Source organism: Furipterus horrens, unplaced genomic scaffold, assembly GCF_987537825.1.
Source record: "Furipterus horrens unplaced genomic scaffold, mFurHor1.1.pri manual_scaffold_11, whole genome shotgun sequence".
In the NCBI taxonomy this organism is placed as follows: domain Eukaryota; kingdom Metazoa; phylum Chordata; class Mammalia; order Chiroptera; family Furipteridae; genus Furipterus; species Furipterus horrens.
In genome coordinates, this window is record NW_028327181.1 from 5,627,926 (window position 1) to 5,650,218 (window position 22,293).

Here is a 22,293-nt window from a genome sequence, read left to right on the forward strand (position 1 = left end):
CCGGCGGGGTGAGGGGACAGTAGGCGGTGGATGAGAGCGCTGGCGCAGCTGCCGGGGTGGCAGCGGCTGAAGTGGCGGCGGCGGGTGGCAGCGGCAGCTGCAACAGCTCCGGGTTCCGAGCTTCGACGGTGGCGCTGGCAGGCTGGGCTGCACGGCGCTGAGCCCGGCGCGCGGTCCGGGTTACTGGGGCAGCGCGTGTAAGAATTTGAGGGGTACCAGGGATGGCCTGAAGAGAGGGCAGGGGTCAGGGGTCAGGGGGCGCAAAGGAAGGGGTTACCGCTGGGTACTGGAGTTTGGGAAGCGGTCAGGGCGGGCCCAGCGGGACCGCGGGGAAGTCACCGCACGCTTCTCTCCCTCCAGTCCAGGCCGGGACTTTGCACCCTCTCTCCTCGTCCTCGGCCTCCTGGGGCGACCCCCGCGCGCGGGTGGGGGGCCCAGACGGGGGCTGGGAGCACGTGGAGCCGGAGCCCAGCTCCTCTTCCCTTCCTTTCCCTTCCCTCCTTCTTCCCTTGCTTTGCGCCGTGGCGCCCTCAGGCGACCCCGCCGAGAGAGTCCTGCCGGGAGAGGCGGCTGGAGCAGACAGCGTGGCGGCCGCTGGCCGTCTCCTGGGACCTGTCCCTAAGGGTGACCCTTCCCTTCTGTGTCCCCTGGGGAGCGAGAAGCAAAGCCCCGTGGAAGGAGCCCGGTGCTGGGCTCCAGAGCCCTGCGCGGTGTGACCTTGTGCAAGTCCCTTACCGGCCCGGGACCCACCTTCCCTCCCTGAACGGATGGGCTTGCGTGAAGTCCCACGGCGGCCGTGGCCTGGTTCCGGGAGGGGAGGAGGCCTAGGTAACGGCTAAGCTGGAGGCCGGGACGCTGCGTCCCTAACCTCAGACCCGTCCGAGATGCAGACCGCCGGGGCTGAAGCCTGGGCTCGGCCCCTTCCCAGCTGTTCACTTGTAAGGGGCAGTTTGGGGGACCCCCTGAGCCTCAGTTTCCTCATCTGTGTAGTGGGTATTTCTCAACAGCAGCGCTAGTGCTATTTTGAGCCACTGACCCCTGTGGTCAGTAGGATGTTTAGCGTCAGCCCCGGCCTCTCCCTCCTGGCACCCCCACGCCGGCGCTGTGATGATAAAAAATGCCGGTGTCCCCCGGGAAAGGGGGCAGAGTGACCCCGGTGGAGAGGCGTGAGCTGAAACAAGGCGTGCAAGGAGACAGTCCTGTGTTAAACAGCTAAACTAAAACGCCCCGGCCGTTACGATAGTCACGATAAAATTAGGAAACTTCTTGATGACGTGAGGAGGGGTGTCGATGCTCCTGCCTTCAAAATAAAAACAGGAGAGAACGGCAAAATGTTTACAATCGTCAGAACTGACCATCGCGTATTCAGTTACCTAGTCTCTCTGCTTTTGCGTGGGTTTGGGAGTATCTGCTGGTCAAAAGTTACACCAAAAGGAAAATAAATGAAACATCCTTCTCTAGACAGCCGAACGGTAGCGTCTCATTTGGGATTTCCTCTTCAGTCTCCCCGCTACTGAGGTTTAAAAGCAAAAGAAATCCCCAGATCTGGAGGAAACATAAAAAAAAAAAAAAAAAAATCTCACAGGAAGTTTGCCGGGCGCCGGGCAGAGCCGTACAGGCTTAGCAGCACGAGGCTCACTTTTCCTGCCTTGTTTTCAGAGGATATTGATTGATGCCCAGGGGCCTGCTTGGGATCATTCTGATAATGGGAGAAAGGCATCAATGGCGGGGTTGCCATTCATGGGTCAGTCTGGAGGAAAGGTTGATTGAGCCCCGAAAGCCGCAGCTTGTGGAAGGGACCTGCTGTTGTTTTCAAGTTCAAAGGTCTGCCCTCCGATCTGCTGAGGGTTGGCTTTCCTCTCGGTCCTCCCCGCGGAAATGGGAACGCGTACAAACAGGAACTGTAACAGCCTCGTTGTGAGGGTTTTAAATTGGGAACTCAGGGTGAGGGCTTTTGCTGCCTGACGGGGTATCATTTAAAAAAAATATTCTGGTGCCGATCCCCTCCTGCCATAAGACCTACGTCTCTGAGAGTGCCATGGCCAAGTGTAGGTGACCTGGCCGGACATGGGAGCTAAGTGCTGCCTAAATACTGGGGCTCGGATGAGGGGGAGTTGTAGCGTGGTGGCCGGGAGCACGGGGCTGGAGTCCGGGTGTGTCGTTCAGCGCTTCACTTTCTAGCTGTAGGTTCTTGGGCAAGTTACTTAACCTCTCTGAGCCTAAAGTCTCCCCCTCTGTAGTGGTGGATACTAACCCTACCTATTATGAAATTTCAATCAGCTTTACTTAAAAATTGCAAGGAGAGTCCCTGGTACCTAGTAATCACTCATTGAGTATTAACCACTATTGGTTCAATGGTTGTACTTTTTAAGTCTTTAAAATCTTTATAAAACACACACAAACAAGGACAGAGAGGGGTGGAGGTGGGCCATCCTAGTCATCATCTCAATCTCCAGACATAATTACCATTAACTTCAGTATTGGTTCTTGTAGAGTTTTTCCCTAATTTTTTTCATGCTATTATATACAGCGGTCCCTCTCTGTATCGTGGTTCACTTATCGTGGCCTCACTGTGTCGCGGGATTTTAAAAAATATTGTATTTAATTATTTGTCGTGGATTTTTCGCTATATTGCAGGCTTTTGCGGTACTGTATTTTCATCCATAGTAGTTGCATTTTAATAACTGTCTTTTTTCTTTTTATCCCTAAACCCTAGAAGATGCTTCAGATGGAGGAGTTTCTGAGAAGCACCTCTGCGTCAGTGGCTTTGAAAGGGAGCTTAAAGCAGAGACTCTGTACAGCCTTGGACATCACACCCTGAGGGCCGCAGGAGAGAAGACCATGGCCATGAGTTTAGATGATGATGTTCCCCTCATCCTGACCTTGGACGAGAGTGGCAGTGGCCCGCTAGCTCCCTCCGATGGCCTGGGTCAAGAGGAGCTGCCTAGCAGAAGTAAGACGGTTGGGGTGGGCTGGGGGTGGGAGGCAGGAGGGGGTGAGTTGTGGGCTTAGTGGTCTGATATTAGACACATGTACCCAAGTGCCTGAATCTGTTTGATCCCCAGGATCTGACACAGACTTCTGGGAGACTGTGGGGGTCCTAATCCTGCACCCCCAATTTAGGGATGCTTCCAGGGGCACTTGTCTCCCTCAGTGCCTTATCCTGCCCCCCTTGCACTTGAGGCATCCTGGTTTTACCCCTGGATGCTGCGGGGAGGACCTCCCGCACACCTGCTCCTTGGCGAACTTCCCTGCCCCATTCCAGGTTAAAAAAAGAAATAGATTTCAACACCGGCCTCCGTCTGTTCCAATCTGAAACCGTTGGCAGGAAGGCAGAGCTGACTGCTTCTTCACACTAGGGCTCCATCCCTGCATTGCCTAGGACAGGGTGGAAGGGGGCAAACACTTGTCGTGATCCATCGATTTGAGGGTTTGGGGTTTTGCTTTGTTTTCCTCTAAACCATAGCCTAGCACAAAGTGAACCCAAGGGAGGTTGTGAGCTTTAAATTTTTTAAAGTTTAAGTGTGTTTCTGGCAGAATGAGAGGCTTTAAAAACCTTTCTGGTGCTTGTCCCAAAGCCATTTGCTTCATTTGCTCAGGCCTTGGGTCCAGGAGAGGCTTAAAATAACTTGCCTTTTATGAAGGGTCCTAAGATGTCAGGGACTAGTGCTTTAGGGTCTCTTTAGCAAATAGGTATTTAACCCGCCAGCTATGTGCCTGAGCCAGGATGGAGGGGTATTACTTTCCTCCAGTTCAAAAGTGAAGATACTTGGGTCCAGGGAAAGGTGAGCCAGGTCCTCCCATCTTCCTTGTCCAGAGAGAATATAGTTGGGTCACAGGAAGCTCAGCAGCTCCCCTTGGAAGTGATGAGGAGAGCGGTGTCCCTGTGGATGGGAGTCTGGGAGGCCTGGCCCCCTGTACACAGGCCTCTCCTTGCTTTGGCATGTTCGTGTCTTCTAGGGTGGCAGAGCTGGATGGTCTAGGAGGGTTAGAATGCCACCAGTGTTGAGAAAGCAGTGACTCTGATTTCAGGCACACTTCTTAAATGGCCCAAGCCTGCAAGTGTAGTGTTAGGCTCTTTTTTATCTGTTACCTTAACTAAGATCCTGTTGTAAGGTAGGCAGTATCATCCCTGCTTTACAGAGGAGGAAGCAGTGAGTCAGAGAGGGTAAGTAACTTGCCTGATGTCACACAGCCAGCAAGTGGTAGAGCAGAGATTTGAACCTAGGACTGCCTGACTCCCAGGTTCCTTTCCCCTGCTCTTCTTCCCTTTTATCTTCTCCTCCTCCGGCTTCATTCCCGCTTCTCTTTTCTTCTTCTTCTTCTTCATATGCCCTTAGTAAATATGAGCGCCGGCCTTTAGCACTTACATGTATTATTTCATCATACAATCTCAAGATAGTTATTGTTATCTGTATTTTACAGTGGGAGAAACAGCCTCAGGTTAAGTAACTTGTCTAAGGTCACACAGCTATGAAGCAGCAGTGCTTCTCTGATCTTCCCTCTCATGCCACAGTGTAAGGTGCTTGGGGAAAGGGGTGTGATGAATGTGACATGGTCCCAGCTTCAGAGTAGGACACCCCCTAGTGAGGGGGGTATCCGTCATGGCCAACAAGGGAATGGCCTGCACGGGAGGGTGGTTGATGTGCTAAGGCTGTGGGTCGTTCTGGAAAGGGGCTCAAGATTCTAAACTGGAATCCTGATCATTGTTGTGGGTGCTACATTTTTCTTTCTTTTTCTGGGTGCTACTTTTAAGTCCTTCCAAAGTACCGGAGCTGATGGCAGGGTGTCCAGCTCTCCTGCAGGATCAAAGTGGGAAGAGCAGCCTGATTCTGTGTCAAGATCAGGTTTTGAACAGAGCTTGATGAGTAGGAAAGATTCCAGAAATACAATAAAGCTAACCTTGGAATGGCCGCTAGTGGGACTCTTCTTATCTTGGCAAAGTCGGTGGCTTATTTGAATTTGTTTGTTAAGAAAAACAAAAGAGCCCTGGCTGGCATGGCTCCGTTGGTGGAGCGTCATCCCACAAAGCAGCAGGCTGCTGGTTTGATTCCCCGTCAGGGCACGTGCCTGGGTTGCCGTCCGGTTCCCAGCTGGGGGCGTGTGAGAGGCAACCGATTGATGTTTCTCTTGCACACTGATGTTTCTCTCCCTCTCTTTCTCCCTTCCTGCCCCTCCCTCTAAAAATAAGTAAATAAGATGTTTTAAAAAGAAAAGAAAAACAAAATATAAAACCACACAACGTGGTAGTGCCTCAGTTTCCTCTCACCCTCTTACCGGGACGGTTGCTAAAACCCCTTAAGAACGAGTGGGTGTAATGCACCAGGCCTGGCTGGGCAAACAGCAGGACCTCTCTGAGGAAAGACTTCACAGGAGGCCTGCTCTCCCTTAGTATAGGCCTTTGTTATTTCATGCTCGGATTTTGGCCTTGGCCTTCTACCCAGCGTCCCCCTTCCCTGTTGTCCGAGCATTCTGTCTAAAACACAATTCCAACCTGGTCATTTCCCCCACTTGAAGCTCCCCAGCAGCTTCCCGTCCCCTACAGGGAGAAAACCAAGCTCCTTAGGCCAAATACGAGGCCTTGTGTGTTCTAGCACCTTCTAACCTGACGTGTCCTGTTTCCTGCCTTAGCCCACAAGGTCACACGGCTTCCAGTTCTGTGAATTCCCTGTGCGTTCTTAAACCTCTCCAGCTGGCTGGTAACTCAGTCTGGAATGCCTTTCCCAGCCTCATGTTTGCCCCCGAGCTTCAATTCAGTCTTGAAAATCCTGCTGATAATCCCATCTCTTTGAACCTTTCCTCTCTGACGGGGCTAAAGACTACCCTTTTCTGCTTTGATATCTTGATTAGGCTTCCATTATGACAAGTAGCTTACTGTGTGGCAATTACTTACTGAGCTATCTGTTCACCAACCAGACCTGAGTTCCATGCATCTTGGTTATCACCGAGTTGGGTTTCTGGAACCTTAGCTCGTGGGAGTGGCTGTTGTCTGAGGGTCCCGGTCAGAGATGGGCAGCAGCCCCTCTTGCCTCTTCTCCTAACCAGTGGTTTGAGTCTCATTTCTCCCAACAGAGCCGATTGTCCTAAAAGCTGCCCCCATCGTCCCCCGTCTGTGCCTGATATAACCCTTAAGGTAGTAAGGAGCGGGCAGAATGCAGGCGGAAGTCTTCAGCAGAGTTGGCGCTCCCTGGACATGAGGCGCTGGGAACTAAGTGAGCTTTCTAAGGGCGTGAGCCTTAATCGCCCCTGGCCTTCACCCTGAGCCGGCAGCTGTCGCCAGTGCCCCTTCCTCTGGTTCTGTCCCCCATGTCCCTTGTCTTTGTCAGCTTGGGCTGCCATGACAGAAGACCACAGACTGGGGGGTTTGAACAACAGAAAGTTATCTTCCAGTCCTGGAGGCTGAAAGTCTAAGATCGGGGGTCAGGAGGTTCGGTTTCTTCCACGGCCTCTCTCCCTGGCTTGCGGATGGCCTCCTTCTCACTGTTCCCTCACATGCTCACCCCTCGGTCTTTGTGCCTGTGTCTTAATCTTTTCTTATAAGGACACCAGTCAGAGTGGATTAGGGCCCACCTAAATGACCTCATTTCACCTTTATTACCTCTTTAAAGGCCCTGTCTCCTAATACAACCATATTCTGAGGTCCTGGGGTTAGGGCTTCAACGTAGGAATTCTAGGAAGCCATGATTCAGCCCACCTGCCCTTTGTTCAGATGCCGGTACCCTGCCTGTGCTGCCCATGACCTTTGATCCTATCTAGGGATGACGTATGATGGCGTATTATCCCTGCAGGAAACAGGAGGGTTTGGGATTCTTTTTTCCTTATGTGGGCAAGGATGGATTTTTTCCATGACTCAAGACGTCTCTGGGCTATAAGGGTGGCTGCGGGAATGCTAACGAGTGACTCATAGGCGGAAGATGTCAGGTTGATAAAGGAGGCAGGTATGAGCAGAGGTATTTAAAGCCTGCAATTAGGAATAACCTTCAACATAGTTCAGCAGGGCTGGCCTTTTGACGGTGCAGTTTAGAGCTGGCCCATGCACTGGGCATCAGGCTGTGGTCTAGACTGGCACTAGACACAGCCTGAATGTCACGGACAGTACAAGGGATTTTCCAAGGGAATTCAGGTCACACTCAGTTTCTGCCTTTTCACTGTCTTTAAACTCAGCAGCTGCTTAAGATGGGCCTTCTCTGGGTGAAAAACGGATTAGGGGCCAGGGAGGTGGCTGAGGCTTGAGCAGAGCACTTAATCTCATGGGCTACTTTGGTGCTGGTAGTTCTGGTTGGCAGGTGACAAGCCATACCTGGATAAGGCTTAAGGTAATGGAGCAGATGAGGACCTCTCTTTTTCCTCCTGATGTCTAGTATGCCGTTGGCAGTTACCTGGAACCCAGTGTGGCATCTAGCAATGTGAAAGGTCACTGTCCCTTTGCAGGGGGGTCAACACGTAGTGCTCTGCCCCCCTTTCCAGGGTGTTTAGGCAGCCAGAGCCCATTGGCACCAGGCTCAGTTGAGGAGGGCCTGCGCTCTTGGCCTTAGAGCAGATGTAGCCAGGATGAACTGGAAAGAGCAGTGGGGCATACCACCCAGGGTGAGCAGCCCCCAGTGGGCTGTGCTGCATAAACCGGTGCCTGCGGCCCTTCCCCTGCCCCAGTGTCCCTAGCTTACTTGCTTGAGAGTTAAGCCCTCGAGACCTACATAGCTTTTGTCATTTGTGATATTCTGGGCGGTGGAGGGGTCAAGCCTGTGGGCTCCGGAGTCCAGCGCCAGGCAGGCCTCGCATCCGAGCTAAGTATGGGGCTTAGCTTCTCCAAGCCTCAGCCCCCTTGTCTGCACACTGGAATCAGGGAGCATCTCCCTGGAGGGCTCCTGGGGGGATCTAGTGAGCTAACGTGGGTGATGCCCACATCAGTGCTCGACCAGTCATAAGCGTTTGTATCACGGCCAGAGACTGGGCTGGTTTGGAATATCATGGCACACAAGCAGGATCCTGAACCCGGGCCAAGATCTGAATCCTGTTTGCCTCACTCCTGGCCCAGCAGGTGGCCACTGCCAAGCTGGGAAGCGGAGACAGCATGGCAGCTGGAGCCCAAGCAGCAATTAGACTTTCACAGCCTCCCAGGGAGCGTGGGCATTTGGCTCCGCCAGAGTCATTCCCCTGGCTTTCTTAGGGCCTCGCCAAGGCAGAATGCCGGGTGTCACCAGGCCGGTGGAGGCACCAATTAAAATGAGCAAGCACCCGGCATGCTGGGTTCCAGCCTCGTAACTGAAACGCGAAGCCTTTCACTTCCTCGGCCCGCCGTGTCTTCATGAGGGATCCTATCTGTTGCCTCGGGCCCCCTGCCATGAAATGCCATCTCTGCCCTCCACATGCAGAGAGCTGCCGTGTCAAAATGGCAGCAGTGACAGCTGGGTGCTGGCGGGAGCGCCCGCCGCACCGCTCTTTCCCCGCCGCCTTAGGGGGTTCTGAGTTCACATTTGCTCTGAGAGGGCTTCATGAGCCAGAACTCTCAGCTGCTCAGCCTCCGAGCGGGGGAGGGGGCCTGGCAAGGTTCTGATGGCACCCAGCGGGGCGCCTCTGGTGGCTTCCGGCCGCAGTGCCCTCCCTGGGGCTGCCTCGGATTCGAGCACAGTGGCCCAGGCGGGACGTCCTTGCTCTTTAGAGGGAGCACCAGGGCACCAAGACTGCCCCCACCCCACCTTCGTGCTTGCGCAGCCCACAGGGCAGCTCCCCATCCTCAACCCTTTGCTGGGTGAACGCCCCGATTTGGACATTTCCTGACACTCCCTCCAGTCCGTGCTGAGGATGGTCATATACAGGAACGATAATGGCTCCCAGGGACTGAGCTCCTACCATGGGCCGGGCAGCGCTGTCTCTCTCACTGGGTCCTCCCTGCAGTTCTGCGCAGTTGGCGTTTTCATCATCCTCATCAGATTAAGAGGAAACAGGCTCGGAGGTTGGAACCCCGTCTCATGCAGCCAGGAAGGGGCAGCGGCCGCACCAAACCATGCCTTCCAGCTCCAAAACTCGGGCTCTTAACTCATGTGCTTCACGCCAGGAAGGAAAGCGTTGTGGAAGAAGCAGAATTTTAGGGTGACTTTGCCTTTCCAAAAGAAAGCTGGTGTCTATCTTTATCTTCATCTTTCTTTTTTTTTAAATCAAACTTATTTTCTACAAGGCATTTGTTCTTCATTGGAGTTCTGTACCTAGACCTTCCTTTTCATATCATAAAACTGGCAAAACTATTGGGTTTCATTGTACGAGCTGTATTGGATCATCGCCGAGAAACTGGAAGACATGAGCAAGTGAAACCAAACCAGACCACCACGAGGACAGCCACAATTTCACCCCGCTGTGAAATCTGCAGCTTTGGCCTCAGCGTGTGCCCTTTTCCAGCTCTTCGCTGCATAGGCATTTGGCTAAATTTCCCATCATGGTGGTTGCAACAAGACAGTTTGAACTGAAAATGGGAACTCGCAGGAGTCAGGATTTGCGAACGGGAAAGGAAGGACAAAGGAGGACCAGGATTGGAGCATGAGACTCACGAGGCCAGCTGAGGTTGCTGGAGAGGGCGCCTCCCAAGGTCACAGGTTCCCAGGTGCAGGTGGCCGCACGCTGGGACTCGCCTGGAGAATGTTCTGGGACTGGGTAACCAACTTAGGTCACTGGTGCTTGGGGGGTCTTTTGCACTGGGGACCCCTTTGCCTCCTTCGTTTTTTGTTAAAGGTTCTTATCTCGTTGTAAAAATGTGTAGTTCTCCTCTATTCAGACCACTCGTGAGGGTCTGGTTGAGCTGAAGTGGCCTTGGAGCAAGTGACCTTGAGAGCTGAGCTGTCCTGGGCCCAGTGTGTGCACCCTCTGCAGGGGCAGCTGCTACTCCCCCCCGGCTATTTCCAACCACATGGGGTCACAGGCTGATTGTGACCACCTCTTTCCAGAGTTTCAAGAGAAGTCAGATGATATACTTTTCATCAGAAGTCTTCTGATTTTTAGATACTGGCAACTAATTCGTATTTGTTAAACCCAGCGAGTCAAGTCTGGTCAAGGGGGCTGCCCCTTCGTGATCTCTGATATAGACCGTACCAATTTGGCCTTAGTTTTCTGTTCAAACAAACTACTTCAGAATAAGAAAACAGTACAAAGCCACTAACGAACGCTCCATGGCCCGGGAGGTACTCTTCACCGTTGGGTGGTGGCATTCAGTGGCAATCAGAACTGGCTGGGGGACGTCCTCACTGACTCTAGGTGCTTTGCCTAGAGAAGGACTAGATTTCATTCACATGTGCAATCAAGGATGGACCTTGAGGGTAGAAGTCGATCCAGGCAGGGGAGGATGAGGGAGTGGGACAGGTGGGCGCATCTCCCACAACCCCCTTCTTCTTCCTTTTCTGTTTATTCTTTTCTTCCTCTGTGTTGTGGTTCATGGGATTCTCGCTGCTGGGGGGCCCTTTTCCCCATTCTTTCGTCTTAATCTGCATTCTATCCAGCTTCACCACCATCTTCTCTGTTCTTAGCTGTTGATTTTCATTTTGACTTTAGGATGTGTAATATAGATTCAGGCAGTCCTTGGGAGTTTTAAAAGAAGTAATAGTTTAATATCTAGTCTTCGTCTTCAAATTCTTTTTTTTGATCATTGCCTTCCTGTCAGCTGGAAAACTAACAGTGTTTCAACTGGCCGGCACATGTTTCTTAAGAACTTAGAACAACTGCCCTGGAGGTTATAAGGAATGGAGGAGACATGGTTATGACTTCACGGTCTGGATGGCAGTGAGACACGCAAGCATGTGACATCCTGCATTTGTGGTGTATGTCACAATTGTGGAAGGATTTAGAGGAGGGACGAGCAAGGATGGACAAGGGAGGGAGGAGCAGCTTCCTAAGGAGGTGGAACTTAGGGCAGGAGACAGAGTCATTCTGCACGACTCAGGGATGGAGAAGTGTCAGGAAAGTCCTGAGATTATACTTGAGTGTTCTGGGCCTTGAAAGAGAAGATGTACGGGAAGTGAAAGACCATCCCAAAGGGAAGAGCAGGGGAACAGAGGGGTAGAAGCACTAGAGCGGGTGGGCGGGTGGGTGTGGTGCTTCAGGTGGAGGGTGTGGTGGAGAGATTGGATCCAGATCTTGGGGGATACTTGGATTACAAATTTTTTAAAAATTTTGGATCTCATTCTCAGTGTATTTTAACTAAAGAAGCAAGCAATAGCATAGTATTACAGCAGCTTTTTTTGTTTATTTGTTTAAAGATTTTATTTATTTTTAGAAAGAGGGAGAGAAACATCAATGTGTGATTGCCTCTCGTGCACCCCCAACTGGGGGTCTGGCCCACAACCCAGGCATGTGCTCTGACTGGGAATTGAACTGGCAACTCTTTGGTTCGCAGGCTGGCGCTCAATCCACTGAGGCACACCAGCCAGGGCTGTTTGTTTTTTTTTTAAGGCATGATTTAGGGGGTTTGCTTTTCTATGGAGAACTCCACTGTGTTCGGGGAATCTCCTAGGTGAAGTCTTAGTGGCTTCCGCCTATATTTGGAGCACTCACAAATGTCTCCCATGAGCGCTCTGTGGGGTCCACCCCTGCTCCCTGGCCTGGCAGTGAACCCAGTAGCTGCAAATCAGAGTGTCCTTTCTGCCACCTTAAAGTATTATTAGTTTCCCTCAGAGCCAGTCTTGTTATTGTCTTACTAGAGGCAGCAAGCTACCAATTGCAGTCAGAAAGGATATGTACAGTCCTGGTCACGGAGAGGGCTTGTCCTAACAGCCTTGTGAAATAGTGGGATTTGGCCCCGTTTTTCAGATGTGCAGTCTGAGGCATGGGAAGGAAGTGACCTGCGCAGATGTACAGTGGAGCTGTGGGGCTGCTTCATTCAGCCAGTGTTGGTGGTCTGCCACCGACCAGGCGGGCGCCCGGGCAGGTGTGGGGCCTGCCCTGGTCACAGAGCCCTGCCACCTCTGTCTCAGGCCCCGCCCAGAGGGAGCATTTCTCCGCCCAGGCTGTAGTGGCCTTGAAAGTTTCATTAACCTCCGCATATAGATAAGGAAACCATCAATTTAGACCTGCTCACTGGTGAGAGTCAGGCCAAGTTCTTGGATCAAGTGACAGACGAAGCCCTTGAAGACCGAGTGCCTTGACCCACCTTCCCTCCCTGGCCCCAGACTTTCCAGGTCATGAGACATTTCGCCTCAGTTACACTCCTGGCCGACTGCCCTCCATTCTTTTCCTCCGCCCCAGAAATCAGAATCACCCCAGAATCAAACATCTTAAAGTGTGGGGCTGCTCCTATAATCTCATAATGTTGATTTTCTTAGTTAAACCACTTTCACTGCCAAAGCTGCTGAGGGCTGCTCGTCTCTTGCTTCTGATCTGTCCCCGCTTCAGTTGAAGACCTTTGTCCTTCCAGTGGAGCCTCCCCTAACCCCCCTAACCGGTCGGGGTGCGGCTGTATCACCACACCCTCTCCTTCTCAAACACTCCGTTTGCTCCTCTCTCCCTGCTCTCCCAGCGCAGGGGCCTGCCCGCCCCCAGCACCTACATGTGGTAGATTTGATGAATGCTTATGTACCGAGTCGGGGTTTGCTTTGGGCCGTGATGGATTCCCAAGGGTTGTGAGAAAATGGACTTTTGGTGAAGTAGAAAATGTAAAATATGGGCAGGAGCACTGAGTCTGGCAAAGCATCCTTTCACAGAATGATTAATCCCCCTCGGCTCGTCCAGTGTCGAGGTGGGTTTTGTAAACCTCGTTCCCTTCCATCAAAGTTTAGTATTTGTGGATTTTTAAAATGTATTGATTGATTTTAGAGAGAGAGAGAGGCGAGGGAAGGAGGGAGAGAAAGAGAGAAACACCAATTTGTGATTTCACTTATTTATGCATTTGTTGGTTGATTCTTGTATGTCCCCTGACCCGGGGTCAAGTCCACAGGCTTCATGTATCAGGACAATGCTTGCTTCAGCCAACTGAGCCGCCTGGCCAGGGCCTGTGTGTGGCTTTCCTTCTGGTGCCTCTGTGATGCCCACGCAAGGTGGCCAGGTTGGACAGGAAAGGAAGGTGCAGTGCCCAAACCAGCGTGATGCCTGAGGAGGTGCTATTGTTTGGGGTCCTGATATTTTCTCTAACTGTGCCCCTTTCTGGTAGGATGAGTTCTGCAAAGGCAAGGACCGTGTCTTTTCTACACATACCCTGAGCACTTAATAAATAGACGTCAAATAACATATCTGGGAGTGAGTCACCAGATTCTAAAAACACCCAGGGTCCCAAGTGACTCTGCCAGTCATAGCCAAGCCTGCCCCAGGAACCATCTGGGATGACAAGGAGACTCATGCACATGTGATCAGGCCAGAAGTAGCCCAGGCAGGGCCTGTCGCTGCTTCCTTTGGGAGCAGCCTGCTTTTTGGATGTTTAGGTCTCTACTTCTGGGCTTTTCAGTTCTCCAGGGACCCACACGTGCCCCATAATTGCTGTCTCTGCCCCGGGTGGCTGATTCCCACCTTCCCTCACAGCCGAGCTCGCCCCACTGCCACCTACCATCCCTAGGCTGCCTTTCAGTCTTGTCAGCTCCCTTTTTGTGAGGTTGGGGCTTTTTTCTTATTCTTTTAGCTCTTTCTGAAAACCAGCCTGAGCAGAGCGACTGTGCTCTATGCTGGCTGATGGCTTGGAGCCATTCCAAGCTGCCGGATGCGTTGGCTTTCACTTGTGGGTGGTCGTTGACAAGCGTGATGTGATGTCTTCTCTCTGTGACTCTCGAGGGTCCCCTCTTCTCGCGGGCTCGGCTGTTCACACTTGGCCTGACTGCCTTGTTGTCTGGAATCACAGCTTTGACTGCGCACCCCGGAGCCAGGCTGGTCGCCTGGACAGGGCTCAGATGCTACCAGAACCAAAGCCCCCTCCGCCTCCAGGCACGTTAGCTCATTTGGTTTTGTTGCGTGTCGTCTTGTGCTGTTTCCTTTTGGAAAGAGTTGAACTTTTAAAAATTCATTGATTTTTAAAGAGAGAGAGAGAAACATTGATTTGTTGTTCCACTTATTGATATATTCATTAGTTTATTCTTATATGTGCCCTGATCGGGAATCAAACCTGCAATCTTGCCGTATCAGGACGACACTAACCACCTGAGCTATCTGGCCAGGGCATGCTGTTTCCTTCTGGATCAGACACCGTCCCAGGGTGTACCAGGCTCACAAACCTGGAGATGGGGTGGCTTGGGAGAATTCTCAGGTTGCCAGAAATGCGTGTGTGTTTGGGGAGGCTATCTGCGGACACCCTACAGCATTCTAACATTTCCTCCGTCTCCATCTGTAGCTAACGATGGGGTTGACTTTCCGGCATCACCTCTTGGTAGCTGTGCAACCTGGAGTGAGGAGCTGAGCTTCAGCTCCTTCCCTGAGTTTCCGTTTCTTCATCTGTAAAATGGGGATAAGAATACTTCCATTCAGGATTGACGTAAAATTCAATGGGAGCCCTGGCCGGGTAGCTCAGTTGGTTAGAGTATTGTCCAATAAGCCAAGGTTGTGGTTTTCATTCCTAGTCAGGGCACATACAAAAATCAACCGATGATGCATAAATAAGTGGAATAACAAATTGATCTTTCTCTCTCCCTCCCTCTCCATGCCCCCTTCTCTCTCTAAAAATCAATAAAATTTAAAAAGTTTTAAAATAATGGTTAAATGGGAAATTACATAGAGCATTCCATAGTACCAACTCAGTAAGGGGAAATTCTAATAATAGTAAAGTATCAGGGTTCCATTTTCAATATAGCAGTAAAGTTGCTGTTCCTGAGTCCCGTCCCCCCCCCCCCCCAGTAGGTAATCCAAGGGCTCTCTGAATTGAGGACTTGAGCTCCCCCATCTGGGGAACGGTCCGTTAACTTCCTTGACCACCACCCAGGTGCACTGCAGAGATAATTCAGCCCCATCAGCTTCATCTTCTGCCCACTCTTTAAGATGGCCTCTTGGTTTCTCTTGTATTTTTCTTTATTCATGCCTCTTTGGGGCTGCCTTCCCCATTCGCTAGGAAGGGAAACTGAGGACAAGGATGAGGAAGCTGAGTCCAGGGGGAGCAGCAGCCAGGAAGCCCAAGTCCCTGGCGAAGTGGCACTCCTCGGCCCCCAGGCTCTCTGCAGGACATAGACTTCCCCAACTGTCACTTCCCCAAGGGCCTGTGCCACATTGTCACTGCTCTTCTGAGCAGAGCTGTAGCTGTGGCAGAAGATCCTGTGCTGGGGTGTGGCCAGTGTTCACCCAGATCCGGCCAGCCCCCTGGCTGCTCCCAGGTAGGACTGGGGCGGCCTCTGGTCCGGGCTGAGTGGGCAGCATCAGCAGACACATCAGTAGCCTGCATGGGGAGCATGGCTCCCAGCCAGCCACGTTTTTCTGGCACTTCTGGTCTGCTGGCCCCGTGGAGGGGCCCCGGAGGGCCCGTGTGCAATGAAAAATGGCTTTCGTCTCTGTCTGCTCCTCTGCTGCTGCTCCCTGCCCCATCCCCGCCCCCGCCGTGTGTTCCACAATTAGCATTTCTGATGCTTCCGAGTGGATACGGACAGATGTTCACACAGGTGCTGCTCTCTTCGCTGGGTAAACAGCGTGGAGTTTGCGTGCCTCTGAGTGTGTGTGTGTGAAGCGTGGGGCCTTTGACATGTGCGTCGTCTTTACAAGTGTTTTTTCAAAGCATCTGAAGCACTTTGCACACGGTAGGCGCTCAGTAAATACTGTGTGAGGAGCGACTGGTGGGAGGGAAGGCCTTTTGTTTCATAATAAGCCCAGCGGCACAGGAACGGGAAGCACAATGGAAGTTAAACCTTGAAATTCGCCAACTGGAAATCAGGTCCTGCCTCACCAGAAGTCACCTGCAGGCATCTGCAGACCACGTGTTCCCTCACTGCGTAGGCCCAGGTGTGGGGGAGGGTGTGCCAAGATACAGATCCTTACGCAGAGGGTGCTGGGGAGGATTGGGTAGTAGAAGTGACCTCAGTGGCTCCTCAGATTAACTGCCCTTTAAATGTGAGCTCACACGGCTGCCCTGGGAAGAGAAACTTGCATTTTGCCCGAGCAGGATGTTTGTAGGTGGGGTCACAATGTTTACCAAGACTGACTGCCCTGGCGATGTGTTTCCCGTTGGCGCACGTGGTCCAGAGGCCCTGCTTGTTAGAACCCGTTGGTTCAAGTCCAGTCTCCTTAATGTGGCTCACAGCCACCTGCTGTCCCTGCAGGTGAGGGGACGAGGATGAGTGCTCAGGCTACTTGGGCTCGAACCCCAGCCTGGCCACTTCCTTGCTCTGTGACCTTGGGCAAATCCCTTAGCCTCTCGGGGCCTTAGTTTCCCCCTCTGTAAACAACATGACAACAGTCTCTGGTTCACAGGGCTTTTTTGACGCTTAGCACTCTGTCTGGTGCACATGAAGTGCTGAGTGTGAGCTGTAGTTCCTGTTATCATTCCCAGGACATCAGCCCTGTCTCTGACTCTTTAAACTGCAGGGTTACTGAATCTTCTGGGTTCCCAAACGTCCTGCTGTTTGCGTCTCTGCTTTATGCATGATCTTCCCCGTTTATGGAAGGCATCCCCACTGTACCCCATCTACCCTGGGACACCTCTTGATCCTTCAAAAACCTGTGCAGACAGCCCCCCGAATCCCTCCCTGCCTCTGCCCAGCAGCATGTCACATCCTTTTCAGGCTGTTGTAACAAACAAACGACTTGAATGTACTGGAATCACATTTCTTCTTTTACCTCCTGATAGTGAACCCCATGAAAGCGAAATTCATGGTTTTCCATTTTCAAAAATCCGACATGTAGCACAATGCCTGGTGGACAGTGGTTGCTGAATGAACATCTCTTCAAATTAAACCATGTTTAGTTGCATCTAGAGAGTCAGCCTTTGCAAACCCCACCCTCCCCCTTTCCTCCCCCAAATGGCCGGTGATTTCTTAAGAAGAGAGAGTTGCTCTCAAGGTCATGTTTGCAACCCGAGGATGGGGGTTCCTGAGTGATGGTTGTGGGAGAGGGTGCCTGGGCAGTAGCCACCACCCTCCGTCACTAAGGGGAGCTCATTTTCCCAACCCCTCCTGCCTTTTCGTTCTTCTCCTTACTTACTGTTCTCAACTTTCTAGCAGGTTCAAGGCCCCTGCATGGCCAGGCTTATGTACCTTCAGGGAATCCCTGTGGCCACTTAGATCCCTGTCAGCTGGCTGGAAACAGAGTTGGAGGTGGCACCGGGCATTGTCCTGGCCAGTTCCAGGCCAGACCTCCTCTTTCTAGAGCAGCGCTTGACCCATAGGACCGGCCTGGGTGAGCTTTTCGTTTTTCCTTTCCGCCTCTGGCTTGAGCCTTTGGCAAGACGTTTTTCGGGCTTGAGTCCAGCAATTCAGCTGGGCAGGCTGTGTGCCAGTTCTCCCCTTTCTGGAGGTCGGTATATTGGCCCGGGGCTCTGCCCGCGTTTGCAGCCCTCACTATGTGTGTGGAGAATGTGGGTCCACCTCCCACACCACCTTGCAACCAGTCGCCAGCAAGAGAAGGCCGGGCAGGAAGAAACGCGCGCCCCACTCTCTTTCGGCAAAGCGTCTCCTGCCCGACTTTTGTCTGGGGGCCTTTGCGGAGCCGGCCGGCACAGAGGCCGTGTGGCGATGCCGTGCCTGGAAAACGCGTAAGTGTCTCTGGTTTATTTTCCTCTCCTCCTCAAGCTTTTTCCCATGGAGTGGGGCTCTCAGCAACAACTGGCAAATGGTTGGGCGATTGCTCGTTGTCATTCTGGTGGGCACCGGTTTCCGGAGGGCTCCAAGTGCTCTGTGGGTATTAGCATTTGTTTCTGCCGTGCCCAGAGCACGGTTGGCACTGGTCCCAGTTAGTGGATGAAGAAACTGAGGCTCCGGGGATTAGACTGTGATCCAGGGGGTGGGGAGGGATACAGCTGGGAGTGAACTTGGGTGAAGAGAGCTACCTTTTGTCTTGAAGAGGATGTGAGGGTGTGCGTGTGTGTGCCCATGCGTGTGCATGTGTTTGCCAATGTGTGAGGCTGTGTACACACAGGAGAGAAAGAAAGGGAGTGAGGATTGCATGGGGGTTGCGTCTTCAGTATAAACCTGCCCAGGGCCATTGTTGCCCTGCATTCCTTCTGATCAGTGTTGCCTCCTGTGGGGAAGGAGCTCATGGGCCTTTCATCCAAAGCAGCCTCCCACCCCAGGCCCGGAAGGAAGGCCCGGGGGCTTCCCCAGCCCAGCAGACTCGGCACTGGCTGGGTGGGAGGTGGGTCACAGGAGCCCTCCCCCTGCCTGCTCTTTCCCGGTGCTCCCTGGCGCGGCTTTATGGCGGCATATGGAAACTGTTTCTATTTACCCGGCACCGCCAGGGCGCTGCTGCACGCTGTGCTCCAGCGAACGGAAGCCTCGGATTCCCCGCAGGGCCGTTTCGGAGGCCGCATGCAAAGCAGCCAGCTGTTTTGCAGGGAGCGTCTGGGCCCTGTTACATCAGCGTTGCCATCTGTGCAAACAGGTCATCCTGGTCTGTCTGCCTGTCCTCGGGACGGGGAGCTTCTCTCATACTTGGAGGCAGAGTTTCCGTGACTGTTTCGTCTCCTGATGCTTGTCAGTTCCGGGTTTTTTGTTTTTTGTTTTAGTTTCTTCTCCTGCCAGTGGTTTTAGGTCGCCTCCCTGGGTGGTTGCCAGGTTTCAGGGAAGGGAGCAAAGGAGTAGGTGTTGCATAAATCTTTAGTGGCTGAGGTCCACAGGCCTGAAAAGGCTGCTGAGTGGTTTTCACATGAGCGCTCCCCGCCCAGGGCACCAGAAGTGCAGAACAAGATGTTTCCCTCAGGGGAACTGTCCCCGGAGGCCTAGAACGGGATCTCCCGGCTGCCAAGAATGTTCCTGGTCAGCCGTTTCTGGCCCTCTCGAAACCTGCAAGTGGACAAACTGGCTTGCTGTGTGAGCCGGGACTACGGCTTCTCCCCCTGTCCTGCCTGCTGCCCGTCTTTCCCCTTCTTCCCTCCGTTCCCAGCCCAGCTGCCGAGGCAGAAATGCCGAGGCGAGGGTCAGCTGTCATCTTCCTGGAGGAGGCAGTGGAGGGCCAGCTCCCCGATGGCCCCGTGGTGAGGTCACGCCATCTCCTTGAGCGGGCCCGTCACAGTGTGCCTCCATCTAGCCTTCCCAGCCCTCTTGGGAGAACCTGCCCTGCCCCGGTGTGGATGGTGCTGAAGTCCAAGGTCGCACTTGCTGATTCTTATTTAGTCTCTCAGAGGCACCAGTGTGAGGGCCGGTGTGGCACACAGGATGGGGCTGGATCTGGGGTGCTGTGATGGGAGCCCACCTGACCACTCTGGTGGCCAGGACTCCTGAGTACGGGACGCGCCAAAAAAATCAGGCACCGATCATCTGCATAGGGACCTCTTCTCCCAGGAGATACACATTCCGCCCAGATGGGCAGGAGTAGGTCAGGGCGGGGCAACAGATCCCCAGGGCAGGTGGGTGCTAACTGTCGGGGCTCTGAGACTCTCCAGGCAGATGAGCTGGGGCAGACTGGGTGGGCCTCAACGGGGATGTGGGGACAGACCATCCCCTGGCACTTCGTACCTAGTGGTGACTAGGAGAACGGGGAGTCCCTCGTAGCTTTCCCCTCCTGTTTTGAGGGAGTTCATTCTGACGAAGCCCCTGGGATCGGTTCCCCAGTGAGCAGGGCCTTGTACCCTGGACTCCACCCGACCTGAACTACAGACCACAGTCAGGTGGCCCTCTGACCTCTGATGTGCCCCTATGCCCCCTGCCTTCCTCTCTTTTACGGGTCACAGTTGTCCTTTTCCTTTAGGAGACGGCTGAGCCTTTAAGCATTTCTTATAATGGCAACAATAAAGCGCGTGGGATTTGGAGTGCGTCCATCACCTCTTTGGCCACTTCTCCCACCTAGGAAGTATGAAACAGAGCAAAGGGGGCAGGAAGAAGGACCCCCACGCCATGCCCCCAGCCCCACCCTTGCAGTGCGTTCAGAGTGCTTCTGAACTTGGCAATGAGGCTGCTGCCTCTGCTTGAGGCTGTGAATGAAAGGAATGGGAGGGACCGTGGCTCCCTGCCTTCCGTTTATGCCCTTCTATCGCCCCTAAATGCACTCAGGCCTGGCATGAAGGCGGCTCTTTGAAATCACCTGTGGCCTTCTTGAAAAGCCCCTCAGCGGCCCCAGTCTCCCTCATCACCACGACCTTTCAGCCCCCTCCCCATGTAAGAGCCACAGCAAGCTCTCAGGCTTTGCCTTTGGGGCCTCGTCAGCAAGCCGAGGTCTGCGTTCTGAGCAAGTGCGAGGTTGAGTGGTCAGAAGCCCTGAACAAAGTCCACCCTGGAGGGGAGAATTTTCCATTCTTCCCCTCAGCAGTCTGGTCATAATTTTTCTTGCTTTTGTATTTAAGGCTCTGCTCTGATTTACTCTTATACAGCATAGTCGCTCTTCAGCAGGCCCTTTTAAGGATGATCTTTAGAAAGTACAGAGAGGTCAGGTCAGCCCCTTCCTAGCGCCCTCGGGCACGCACCCTGCCCTCGGGCAGCCGGTTACCCAGGGCTGCAGGGTACCCCCCGGGCCTGCTGCTCACACCTGCTGTGCCCTCCAGCCGCTGGCCGGCTTTGAGGCCCCACAGGAGTGTGCAAGAGCTTCCCTTTCCGATACATTTGTGGAGCACTTGCTGCATCATGCCTGACACTGTTCTGGGCTCTCAGAACACCTTGTCAAATAAGACGAAAGCCCCCGCCCTCACAGGCTGACGTTCCAAGCCAGGAAACAGGCAGTGAACAGGCCCACACATAAATAAACTCACTGTGGGAAACGGGGCAGGGGCGGGGGGGTCCAACCCCAGGAGGAAGCAGAGAGCAGCATGAGGGGGACAGACAGTGACAATGGTGTGACCTCTCGGGAAGCCAGAGGCAGCCCCCTGGAGGACTGTGTTTGGGAGCACCCCTGGGAGGTGAGAGGAGGCGGCCAGTTAAAGACCTGGGAAAGGGCAGAGGGAACAGGAAGTCCTGGGAGCGTGAGGCTAATGTCCGCTGCCGCCTGGGCCAGCTCATCGCAGCCACCCCACACCAGGCCTGCTGTGTCTGGGACACCGGCTCCTGCCGTGGTGTGTGAAGGTCATGGAGGACGGGGTGCGGGCACCCGACGGGGCGGCACCGTCCTGCCGCCTGCCCGTGGCCGCTCCTGCTTCCGAGTCGCGTCTCGGCTCGTGCCTCCCTGGTGCCCTCGGGCAGATCGAGGAAGGTGGTTTGGCCTTCTCTCTGCGACTGGGGCTTTGTTCCTTCAGAAACGGGTGCTGGGGTCGGAGTCGGGGAGTGCTGGCCTCGGGTAGGTAGCAAAGGGCCAGCATCCCCAAGTGCAGGCGGCAGCCCATGTCCCTTCTCCTGCCTGTAACTCCATTGTAGTGATTGCTGCTGCTAAGTTTTGGTCCTTTTAGCACTCCCTGGTTCCTTTTTGGGTTTCCAGTTCCTGAGAGGCATGCATGCAGCCTCCTGCTTAGGAGCTAGCCAGCTGGATGGGTCTCCAAGCCCTGTGCCTCGCTAGCTGCGTGACGTCAGGGAGGCCCCTTGCCTTTCTGCCCCTCTGTTTCCTCGAGCCCAAAGTGGGATTAATGCTCTTCCCTTCCTGTAGGACTGTTGGGAGAATTAACGAGGCGGATTGGTATAAAGCGCTTAGATGTGTACGTTGCCTGTTGCTGTGTAACCAGCCGCCCCGGAACCTAGTGCCTTACGGTAGCAACCTCGGTTACTTCACACGCGAGCCTGCAGCGCGGCGGGGCTTGGCAGGGGCCGCTGCTCACGGTGCCAGTCTGCACACTTGGCTGGCACAGAGGTGGCTCGTTCAAGTGACGGACGAGCTGGTGCTGGCTGTGGGGGAGGGACCCTGATTCTTCTCATGGGCCTCCCCTCAATGTGGTTCTGGGAGCAAGGGTCCCAGGGGGAAGAGGTGGAAGCTTTTTTATGACCCAGCCTTGGAAGCATTGCGTCCTCTGTCCTCTGTCCTCTGTTGGCCAAGAGGCAGCCGCAAAGGCTCCGCTGGTTCAGGCTCCGCCTCTTCGTAGGGAAGCGGCAACGTTCCAGAAGGGTATGGGGCTGTCTTTGGAAAATAAAATCTGTGGGATTCTTTATCCTGCTATAGGGGGGTTATTAGGGGTGTGGACTATGAGGCCCCACATTCTCAACATGTATGCTCCTCGTCCCAATGACTTAACAAGCTGACAGTCATTTCCTGGGGTCACTGCTGACCGTGCAGCAGTGGAGACACTTGAGTGTTGTGACAAACAGCCGTAAGTATAAAGGGATCTTTTTGGACTCAGGTTTTGGAAACGCT

General features: G+C 53.5%; 1 protein-coding gene across 1 annotated transcript in view; it reads left to right on the forward strand.

The window, feature by feature from the left end:
• Positions 1–68: 68 nt before the first annotated feature.
• TPCN1 (two pore segment channel 1) overlaps positions 69–22,293 on the forward strand; it is a 48,597-nt gene continuing 26,372 nt past the window's right edge. The window contains exons 1-2 of the mRNA XM_090292599.1: positions 69–197; positions 2,720–2,953. Of these exons, the coding sequence (XP_090148725.1) occupies positions 2,842–2,953 (112 nt within the window). The 5' untranslated portion in view covers positions 69–197; positions 2,720–2,841. The remainder of the gene's footprint in view (positions 198–2,719; positions 2,954–22,293) is intronic.